This window comes from Mus pahari, chromosome 19 (genome assembly GCF_900095145.1).
Source record: "Mus pahari chromosome 19, PAHARI_EIJ_v1.1, whole genome shotgun sequence".
In the NCBI taxonomy this organism is placed as follows: domain Eukaryota; kingdom Metazoa; phylum Chordata; class Mammalia; order Rodentia; family Muridae; genus Mus; species Mus pahari.
The window spans coordinates 57,536,580-57,548,698 of NC_034608.1; the positions used below are offsets into that span (position 1 = coordinate 57,536,580).

General features: G+C 43.1%; 1 protein-coding gene across 1 annotated transcript in view; it reads left to right on the forward strand.

Moving 5' to 3' along the window:
• Positions 1-12,119, forward strand: part of Pdgfrl (platelet derived growth factor receptor like) — a 63,027-nt gene that overhangs the window by 13,208 nt on the left and 37,700 nt on the right. The window contains exon 2 of the mRNA XM_021219594.2: positions 3,765-4,062. Coding sequence (XP_021075253.1) covers positions 3,765-4,062 — 298 coding nt within the window. The remainder of the gene's footprint in view (positions 1-3,764; positions 4,063-12,119) is intronic.

A 12,119-nucleotide genomic window follows, 5' to 3' on the forward strand; every position in this document is an offset into this window, starting at 1 on the left:
TAACTCCAGCTGTGTCAAGTTGACACAAACCTATCCAGTACAGTGGGCATGTGATCTTCTTTTGTTCTAAGTCTGTTGGATGTGTGGGTGGGCTGGGTCTAGAGATTGGAAATGGGTCGGATGGAATGAACTCAGGTGGACAGAGGGGACTATCATGATGTACAGGATGTGCTTCCTGTTCCAAGCCTAGAGTGTGAGGTAAATCTAATCTAGCTGGGTGGAAAGGTTGTATATGGCATGGGGATCCTGTAGGTTAGGGGATGGAAAGAAATGGTCCTAGCCAAAGATTAGAGCTTCTCTTCATTGCAGGTAGAGGAGGTGCACTGGTTATAGACTGGTGGGTTTCAGGAAAAGGCATGGATGTCCAGGAGACTCACTGGACTAGACCCTGACAGCGGACCCAGGAAGTTTCAATACTGACCTGGGTGGTGGGAGGTAGCTCAGAAGGGAGGGTAGGGCAGTTTCTGTAGGAAGCCTAGAAATTGTCTGCAGTGCAAGTGGGTTTTAGGAAGTATTCTTTTAGACTATTAGACATGGGATTTATCATTCAGTCCCAGAATGCTGGGTACCTGTGAGGCTATTAAAGTGGCTCTTTGATAAAGAAGTTGCTGGGGTTGAAATGAGAGCCTTATACACACTAAGTATGCGCTTTATCACTGAGCTACATGTACAGCCCCTTGGTTTTCTTTAACTTTGTACCATTAACCTGTGGATCATTTCAAATTCAGTTAGATCAATAATACAGTTAGAGCTACTGGAGTCCATTGGTCAAGAAGATGGAGTTATTTTTTTCCATGTAGAATAGCAAATGTTTGGATGGTAATTATCAGAGTAAACTTCTGTTGTCAAGCTGTGTCGCCACACGGGATGTGATATCTCTGAAGTTAAACAGAGAGCACTGGTTGGGTAAATTCCACAGGATACATAGAAAGTTCTGTTATGATGTTGCTTAAAGTAGAAACACCAAATTAAGAGCATCAACCAAAAGGTTAGCCAGTCTCATAGACATGATATGACTAAAATACTTATGGGACACAGAATATTTGGACATCAGTACAGAAGGCTTTTATTTTCTATCTCTGGCAGAGGGGAATGAATAGGACTTCTGACATAATACAAAGCTGAGGCTTGTCCCTCACACATGGTGATGTTGAATTAGTGGACTTCTGCCCATCTGATCTGGTCCCGATGGCTACAATGATTCTCCCTCTAGGAGGTTAGGTAATGTGTTACTTATGCTTATCACTACTATAACACAGTAGCAAAGTAACAAAAGCCCCAAAGAAACTTAAGGAAAGAGTTTGTGTGGGGTTGTGGTTTGAAGTAATGCAGTGCTTCATGGCAGGAAGGCATAGTGGGAGGAGCATAAAGCAGTTGGCCATACACCTTTAGTCAAGAAGCAGGGAAAAGACTGTTGGTATGTTCCATCTTGGGTTCAGGATTTTTTTGTGAATTCAGTATGCAACTTGGGAAGGACTTCCATCCTCAGATGAGCCACTCTGGAAACACTCTCACAGACACACCAAGAGCGGTGTCACCTAGCTGACTCTAAATCCTACTGGCTTCATGCTGAAGAGACAACCAAGATGAACTGTGAAAAAGAGCCTGCACATGAGAGCCACTGTGTCTAGTTCATCATTATAAACAGGAGTGGATAAAGCAAATGTGCAGGTTTGGCAGGGATGGGCAAAGAGCAGGTATTGGGGACTCTGCCTTGGAGGATAGAGCCCAAGGGCACAACTCTACTCCCTGGGAAAGTCAGCATCTCATGTGCCTAGTGGAGCTGAATAGAAGAAGGAAGAAAAATAAGAGGAGAGTTGGATCTAGGAATCTAATTATGATGAACTCTGAAGCCACAGAAGAGAATGCTGTCACAGGGAACAAGGTATACAGGCCAAAATGAGGTTGGTAGGATTGGGGGTGAATACCGAGCCAAGAGCTCAAACAGCAAATTAGTTCCAAGATCTGAGCAAGGCTGATCTGAGAGTGGAGGCTAAATGGCTCCTGTCGAAAAGCTCAAGGAACAGCATACAGGGAATCATATAAGGTTAAGCTTTGACAATGATTTTCTCCTGACATCACATTAATATTCTATGAGTCCTTCTACTGACCACATTTGTAATCTCTTATTTAAAATACATACAACGTGTTAATCTCCACGCGATGAAATGATCATGCTATGCTGGAATGGGTTAGGAGGACTTGAGTCAGTCTAGTGTTTTGCAACCGATCAGCCAAGTGATTTTGTACAGCATATTTAAAGCCTTTTAGAACATGCTTTGTTTTCATCTATTCCATGAGGACTTTACCTAAAGGACTTCTGAGGACTCTGTAAGTCTGGGCACTTCTGTAATTCTATGGCCATAAAATGATACTCTTTGCCAGAGGCATAGATAGTTCATCCAAAGCCCAGCTGTATAACCACCTATTCACCTTTCCATGGTGGACACAGTAGCACAACTGAAAGGGACTTGGTTGAGATTTCTGGAGCCCAGTGGCCTCCAGAAAGTCCAGAGAGTAGGAACAACTTTGCCTGAGTGAAAGAAATAGTGGATGCCTAATACAGAAAACAAAATCGCCAACTTAAAGCAAATCAGCTCTGTGTTATAACTGTTTGCTGGCAATTCTCAACAAGGTTGATGAAAACATGCCTCCAAAAAAATACTTCATTAGCTAAACTTTAAGTCATCGCTACAGTTGAGAGTCTTGGTTGATTTTTTGTTTCTCATGGTAGTGGTGATCATGGCGGTATATGTGTGTGCAGAGACCAGAGGTCAATGTTGGGTTTCTTTCCATATTACCTTCCTCCTTAATTTTTAAGGCAGTTTCTCCCTCACCAAACCCAAAGTGAGCCTATTGGCTAGACTGGATGGCCAGTGAGCTCTAGGAATCCACCTTTCTCCATGAACCCTCCCCATCCTCTTTCTCTACCTCAGCACTAAGGTTACACACCAACTTTATGCAGTTGTTGGAGATTGAACTCATGTCCTCATGGTTCCCTTACAAGCATTCTACCACCCGAGTCATCTTGCCAGTCTTACAATTGAGTTTCAATAGTTTGCTGGTGAAGCTTTAAGCTGGCATATGTTTGATATGCCTTTTTAAAAGGCAGGGTTGCATGTAGCCCAAGTCAACCTTGAGGTCACTGTATAGCTGAGAACACTGTATAGCTGAGAACACTGTATAGCTGAGAACACAGACGTGTACCACAACATCCTGTCTTACAGGGTACTAGGGATTGAACCAAAGGCTCATTTGCACACTAGACAAGCACGGTACCATCTGTGCTATATCCCCAGCCCTATAAACTTTGCATTCTACAACAATATGGAGCCCACTCTACATTTCCATTTTGAGAGAGGTTTTAAGTCACCTGAAGGCATTTCTAGTGCTACTTGTGTCTCTCGTCCTTAGTGATGGACATCTTTGCATTTAAAGAGTCACCTTAGAGTGAGCACCAGGAAAAGTGATTGGTGAGACCTAAAACAGATTCTGGGTATCTTCAATGCAGCCCTCCTAAGTGAACACCTTTATGAGATAGAATATGAACACAAGAAAAAAAATGTTCTGGTGTTATAAAGGCAAATTTTAATTTATATTTTGAATAATATCCTTGAAACCGAAATGTTTCTTTTAAGCTACTGCCTAAACTAAAGAATGATGACTGCTTTGTCACTTATGATTATGGCTGAAAGGATTTGGGCATAGGCCAGAGAGCGTTGAAGGGAAATGTTGCTCAGTGTTTCATTCTCACATCTTTACAGTTGCTGGCCAGCATCCTCCTAAGAACAAGCGTCCAAAGGAGCAAGGAGAAAACAGGATCAAACCAACCAACAAAAAGGCCAAACCCAAGATTCCCAAGATAAAGGACAGGGACACACCTGACTCAGCCGCAAAGAGCCAGTCCATCATGATGCAAGCGATGGGCAACGGTCGCTTCCAGAGGCCTGCTGCCACAGTGAGTCTCCTGGCAGGGCAAACTCTAGAGCTACGATGTAAGGGAAGCAAAGTGGAGTGGAGTTACCCCGCCTACTTGGACACCTTCAAGGACTCGCGCCTCACGTAAGCATCACGGGCTTCCTGTTCATTGTGCTGGGCCAAGGGTTTGGTTTTTCTTCCCTCATCTGACGATGTAGTACCGCTGACATCCACCATCACACTCCACATGACTATAAAATAGAATAAGTGCCTTCAGTGTCACCCTCCTAGGTGGCCACCCTTGGGAGATGGGGTATTAACAAAAGGATGATGTTCTGGTTTTACTTTATTTTTTTAAAGAACTTTTCAACTTTTATTAAAAAAAAATAGATTATTGTGTCACATAACATAACCACGTTGCTGTCTTCTTTCTCTCTACTCCTCCCAGTTTCTCCCCGACTTCCCTTTCTATCTGAATCCACTATCCTTTTGTCTCTCATTAGAAAACAACAGGCTTCTAAGAGGTAAGAATAAACTGTAATAAGATGAAACAAAAATCTGTCACTTTAAAGTTAGACAAGACAAATTAACAGATGGAAAAGAGCCCAAGAGAAGGCACAGGAATCAGAGACCCATCCATTTGCTCACTAAGCAATCCCATAAAATCACTAAACTGGAAGCCATAATATGTAGCTGTCCAGCAGCCATGGATGAACTGGGTCTACCTGAAAGGGAGGCTGGAAATGAAAAAGAGTGAGAGAAGGATGAAGCCAAGACAAAGGTTTCTGATCAAGGCTCAAAGTTTAATTTTAAGCTCTGCAGTTATATAGGCAAAACCCACAGACCCACCCTTTGTTTTAGCTGGATTGAACTGAACAGCAAGCTCAGCAGGTGGTCCACTCCTCAAAGCTTCAGTAGGAAATTGCAGATGCAGCAAGGCCAGGCACTAACTCCAGTCAGGTTGTAAAACCATGGGTGTGGGGGTTGGGGGGAGCCTACTCAAGGCTGAGGGAAGGACACAATAATAGATGTGTGGAGGCCTAGGTGCAGCCCTGTGCTTGCTGATCCCATTTCTGTGAGTTCATTGAGCTTTGCTCCTGTTGATTCAGGGGGACCTGCTCTCTGATGTCCCCCATCCCCTCTGACTCTAACATTCTTGCCGCTCCCCTTCCTCATCCTCTGTGTCCCCTGAGCTCGGAGAGAAGGAGTTTGATTGAGACACCCCATTTAGGGCGGGCAGAGTATCCCAAAGTCTCTCCGTGTTCTGGTTCTCTTAAGGGCAAATTTTAGTTCATATTTTGCTGGTTTTGAATGAGAGCTGTGAGGCTAAAATATATTTCTTTTTAATATATTGTCTTAAGACCAAAGAATGGATGAAGAAACATGGTGGCGTTATGATGAACAGAAATTAGTGAAATTGAGGCAGGCAGATTTCTGAGTTGGAGGCCAGTCTGGTCTAGTTCCAGGACAGCCAGGGCAATATAGAGAAACCCTGTCTTGAAAAAATGAAAAAAAAAAAAAAAATAGTGAAATTTCTTCCCACAGTTAAAAATCCCACAACGTTCCTTGGAAGAGTTTTATAGGAAACCATGTGACAAAAATGAATAGGAAATCAAACATTTTTAGGAAAATGTAATGCATAGACATGAATATTTAAGAGTTTACTTAGTGAAAATAATAATATATTCAATGTTTTCTATTCTTTTTTAAACTATCATAGGGAAACCAAAATGACCAGAGAGGTTCCTATGAACAAACTACCTAGAGACCAATTTTAACTGCTTTGAAACCTTCCAACTGTATCTGATTAGTTTTACTTTTATGAATATATAATTGGTACAAAGACCAAAGATTTTTTTTATGTCTAAGTGACTATCTTCTGGGGGTGGGGCTTCTTCAGGGATAGTGGTTAAGATGACAGAAGGTGAAAAGCTGGTGCTCAGTGGTAGAGAGAGATCTTATCTGGTGTATGCAAGGTGCTGGGGTCTGGAACACATGTATGGTGTATATGGGTGTGTGTGTGTATGTGTATGTGTGTGTGTATGTGTATGTGTGTATGTGTGTGTGTGTATGTGTATGTGTGTGTGTATGTGTGTGTGTATGTGTGTGTATGTATGTGCGTATATATGTGTGTATGTGTGAGTGTGTATGTGTGTATATGTGTGTGTATATGTGTGTATTGTGTGTGTTTGTATTGTGTGTGTATTGTGTGTGTGTATGTGCGTGTATGTGTGTGTGTATGTGTGTGTATACCCACTTCAAATAGTACTGAGAGTGCCCTGAGGCCCAGCTACAGGATTCGGGAATGTTTGGAGTTTAAACTCTGTATCTTGAATGAAGTCACCTAACTTATTTGGGTCTTAGTTTCCTTGGGGACAAAATGAAGTGTGTAGGATGTCATGATCAGAATAGGCTGTGCGATGGCTTATTCTCACTTTGTTGTCAAATTGACTTGTTCTCTTTATATGGAATTAACTGAAACACAAGTGGCTGGGTATAACGGTGAGAGACTTTTTTTTTTTATTTGATTCACTTTGTAAGTTCTCTTTTCCCTTAGAGGACAATGACTAATATAGACATTGCCACCAGAAGTGGTTCTAGAGCAACAGAAGTTTAGGAATGAATTTTGTATTTAGAATAGGCTTTCCAATTTGCCAGTGCCTACAGTTAATTAAAGTATGTCTCTTTAGTTGCTGAAGTTACAGAAGTCTCATCTAGAAGTTCAAAAAAAACCCATGAAAGCCTCAGGTTGTGAACTACTTACAAACTTAAGGGTACAAATGCATCTGACTATACTGAGGCGACTGCTTTGGTTATGCTGTATATAAAACTTATGGCAACTTTGAAAAAATGAGGCACTGCTGGTTGGTTGCTCCTAGCATCTGTGGATAAAAATGACAAGGAAAAAGAGTGTGTTCTGTGATAAAGCTAACCAACCCCGAGAATCTCAGAACATGGTAAAGGACATCTATGACCTCAGTGACAAAAAATGATCTGTTCTAGATGCTTGTCAACACTCTAAAGTTGTAAAAGTGTGCCCTGGAAGAGAATCTTCTCTCCCGCAGCCACAGAGCTCAAGGAAAATCAAGACAAAGCCCCCATCATCATAAGACTGGATAGACTGCAGTCAAAATTCAAGTCCCAGGCTTAGACGGTGTCAGTAATTAAAGTAAGATCCTTCCTAGGTAAAGAATGGGATTTGGAACTTGTACATAGGGTCACCACAGGGTTGGGTTCAGTTAGAGTAAAGGCTGAGCAAACCATGGGGAACAAACCAGTCAGCAGCACCCCTCCACGGCCTCTGCATCAGCTTCTGCTCTAGGTTCCTGCACTCACTGCTTTTTATTATGACATGCAACTGTGAGTGAGATAAATCCTTTCCACCCAAACTGCTTTTAGTCATTATTTCATCAGAGCAATGAGAGCCCTAATTAAGACCACTTGAGATCTCTCTCTCTCTCTCTCTCTCTCTCTCTCTCTCTCTCTCTCTCTCTCTCTCTCTTGACTGAGGAAGCTAATCCTTGCCACCACTGACCTCTGAAAGAGATTAGGCAAGACAATACTGATGTCCCTCAAGGCCCACCAATAATTACCTCTGGACATATAACCATTCTTAAGACAAAGCAGACTCCAAGAGGAAAGATAAAAGGATAGTCCATGAGGAGGTATGCTAGACTACTAAAGAACTTAATGAGTTTGCTAATTCATTCAAGCAGAAGTCTGGGGAATATGTGTGGGATTTTAAGGGAGTAGATAATGATAGAAGGGACATAAAACTGAACCAGGGTGAGTTTTTTTGATACAGCTCACTGAGTGGAGGTTATAGGTTTAATATATTATACTTAATATAATAATAAGCTCGCAGGGTTAAAGATGATATCAATGGTTTATTTGAATTGTTTGAATGGTTTAAATGTTTGATGAATGGTTGGCCAAAGCAGTTGCCAGAGATGGTCTACTGAAAAGGAGTTGGAGATGCCCTTGGCTTAGTGTTGATGAAGGAATTTTAAGGCTCAGGAAAATTGCCATGCTAGAGTGAGTATGCTGGGTAAAACCTAATCTTCCCCAATGGGAAGGCCCAGGAGACATGCCCGGCATTAACCCTATAAGACACAAAATGGTGAGAGAGCATTAACACATCTGAAGAACTTTGTGGCCGCCTTTTTCCTTGTGCCATACCTTAGGGTTGCACATTGCTTCTCAGTAGGATGAATGGAATGCAATGGGCTTAGTTGGACCCCAAAGTAGGAGGTGGTAACAGTGAGTCTCCACAGACAAGCAATGGGCAGTGCAGGCAAAGCAATGTCGATAATGGCAACCCATAGCAGCCTGCACAGGCAAAGTGAATTTTATGGTGCCTGACTCATAAAGACCTTTGGTACCAGCTAATCAATCATGGTGTTTCCCAGCATGGAATAGATAAGAAGTCTACTGGATTTCTATCTGGTCTGTATTAAGTAGGAAAATTCTCAAATGAAAGTCTACACTGTATGGTGGCAAAAGGGAATCTCAACCCATGAATCAACTTCCTAGACTTGAGTCAGTTTGCAGATCCAGAATCCCTTGAGTGAAGGAATGAATATCTAGTTTCCCCTTGGTAAAACACCTAGTTTTTACTGTTACCCTTTCTCCAGTTCTTCCTCAGAGGGACCTGTGGCCTTTGATAAGGGTAACTTACACTGGGGGAAAGGAAAAGGTCACTTTCCAGAGTCTATTGAATAGTGGTTCTGAATTGATGCTGATTCTGGGAAAACTCAAGAAACATTGTGGCCTTCCTGTTAAAGTAGGGGCATATGAAGGTCAAGTGAGTGATTGAATTTTGGCCGAAGTCAGGTTCATAGTAGATCCAGTAGGTCCCCCTGTGTGGTTCTGCCTGCAGAAACACTGTGGCCTGGATCCAAACTGGAGAGCGGGAACTCCTGAAAAGGAACAGGGCTGTGAAAAGAAACATGGAGACCTTGGCAAAGACTTCTGACAAGGCTAGAATCTTTATTGTCCGGACTTGCTTAAGTACAAGGAAGGGTTAGGAAGGGTTCCCAGCATGCCCCTGAGTCCTTTGAAGTTGCCACGGCGGTTCTCGCGATGATGGGCAGTCCTCACGGTGGTGGGCGGTCCGGGCGATGGTGGGCAGTCCGAGCGATGGTGGGTGGGCAGTCCGGGCGAACTGGGTAGCACTCTGGTATTCCTGCTGGAGGGGGAGTGGTTAGTGGGGGTGGGAGACACCAACATCCCCCAAATTATCCTGAAGTTATTTCCCCAGTCTGAGAATGTATATTTGAGATATATATGCTTAGAAGTTGGCAGACTTCTCACATTGATTCCCTGAGTTGGCATTAATAACCCTAAGTTGAGGATATCATGGTTGGAAAGGCTAAATGGAACCCTTTAGAGTTGTCTCTGCCAAGGAAAATTATGAATCAAAACCAAGGTCACATCCCTAAAGGAACTGCAGAAATTAGTGCCACCATCAAGGACTTGAAAGGTGCAGGGGTGGTGGCTCCCACCACATCTCCTATCTGGCCAGTGCAGATGGATCACGGAGAATAAAAGTTGACTATGGAAAACTCCATCAAGTAGTGACTCCAATTTCAGCTACTGTACCAGATGTGGCATCTTTACTTGATCAGATTAACCTGTCTCCTGGTACTTGGTATGCAGTTATTGATCTAGCAAATGTGTTTTTCTCAGTACTTGTTCATAAGAATCACTACAAGCAATTTGCTTTCAGATGTTAAGACCAGTAATATACCTTTATAGTTTTACCTCAAGGTTATATTAACTCCCCTGACCTGTGTCATAAGTTAGTTAGAAGGGATCTTGATTATTTGGCTCTTCCACAAAATATCACATTGGTACACTACATTGATGACATTATGTTGACAGACCCAAGTAAGCAGAGACACAAGTACTTTGGACTTGTTGCTCACACATGTATGTATCAGAGGATGAGAAGTAAATCCAACCAAAATTCAAGGGCCTTCTACCTCAGTGAAATTCTTGGGAGTCCAATGGTGTGAGGCATGAAGAGATATTCCTTTTAAGGTGAAGGATACGTTATTGTATGCGGCTTCTCTCACAGGTTTAGTGGGCCTATTTTTATTCTAGAGACAGCATATCCCTCATTTGGATGTGTTAGTCTGGCATATATACCAAATGACTTAGAAAGCTGCTGCTAGCTTTGAGTGGGGCCTGGAACAGGAGAAACCTCTTCAAGTCCAGGCTGCTGTGTAGACTGCACTACCACTTGGACCAGTAACCCAGCAGATCTGATGGTACCACTTGAGGGAGCAGTGGCAGATAGGGATGCTGTGTGGATCTTGTTGCAGGCCCCTATAGGTAAATCACAAAAGAGACCTTTGAGATTTTGGAGCAAGATTCTATCAGCATCTGCAGACAATTCTCCCTTTGAGACAGGAAGCTGAACATTTGACAATGGGCCACCAAGTTGCCAAGCACCCTGAACTGCTCCTCATGAGCTGGATGTTAGGTAACCCAGCAAGTCATGAAGTAGGATGTACACAGCAGCCATCTATTATCAAACTGAAGTAGTATATATGTGATTGGTCCTAAGTAGGTCATGAAGGCACAGCAAGTTACATGAAGAAGTTGCCCAAATGGCTATGGTGTCTACACCTATTACGATGCCATCTACTGGCAAGCATGCACCTATAGCATACAGTGTGTTCCCTATGATTGGTTGACTAAGGGAGAGAAGACTGCGGCCTGGTTTTCTGCATGTCATGCAGGCACAAGCCAGAAGTAGACAGCTACAGTATTACGACCTCTTTCTGAAAGACACCAGTGAAGGAAATCCTTCACAGTGGACACAACTTCTGGCAGTGCACATGGTCGTTCATGTATTTTGGAGGAGAAATGGCCAGATGTGTGATTGTTCACTGGTGGGCTATAGCCTACGATTGGCTGCATGCTCAGGGGCTTGCAAAGAACATGATTGGAAAATTGATGAGAAAGGCATCTGAGGAAGAAGTAGGTGGGTCGATCTCTCCAAATGGGGAAGGATGTGAAGATACTTTTGTCTCATTTAAATGATCTTCAAAAGGTGACTTTAGCAGAAGAAAATATTGATAAGCAAGTATATCAGATGATCCATTCTGTGGACAGTCAGCCTCGTTTCCCTGTCATTGACAAATGGGTCCATGAACAAAGTGGCCATGCTGGCAGAGAAGGAGGATATACATGGACTCAAATACATGGACTTCAGCTCGCCAAGGCTGACATGGTGACAGCTGCTGCTGAGTGCCAGATCTGCCAAAAGCATAGATCAATACTGAGCAGCCCCAGATATGGCACCAGGGTGACTAGACAGAGACCTGGTGTCAGGTTGACTAAATTGGACCACTTTCTCCATGGAAACACTTTGTCCTTACTGGGGTAGATATTTATTCTGGTTATGGATTTGCTTTTCTTGTACATAATGCTTCTGCCAAAACTACCACGATGGACTTACAGATTGCCTTATTCATCATGATGGCATTGCTTCTGAACAAGAGACTCACTTCATAGCCAGGGAAGTACAACAGTGGACCCACGATCATGGAGTCACAAAACCAGCCAAGGGCACATGACCAGTTCCAAGAATGAGGATTATAAGTGACATGAGTGTTTCTGTCATATTCTGTTAAGAATGTATTTGTACAAATATTTTTACAAAGGTCCCACCAGGTTCCCCATCAACCTGAAACAGCTGGCCTGATAGAAAGATGGAATGGCTTTTGAAGACATGGTTACAGCACTAATAGGTAGCAGCAGCCTGAAAGTCTTGGGCAGGGTTCTCCAGAAGGTGGTATATGCTTTGAATCAGCATCCAATATGTGTCACAATATGTGTTTCTCCCATAGCCAGGATCCACAAGTCCAGGAATTAAAGGGTAGGAAAGGGAATAGTTTTACACACTATTACCTCTAGTGACCCACTAGGAGAATTCTTGCTTCCTGTTCCTACAACTTTAAGTTCTGCTGGCTTAGAAGGTTTGTCACTCTGATGGTTAGAACCAAGCATCCCCATCTGCATTGGTCAGGTGCTGGCAGAACCTCCCAGTGAACAGCCACACCAGGTTCCTGTCAGCAAGTGCCTCTTGGCAACAGCAACAGTGTCAGGATTTGGAGTCTGCAGACAGGATGGATCCCCAGGTGGGGCTGTCCCCAGATGGCCCTTCCTTCAGTCTCTGCTGCAACAAATGG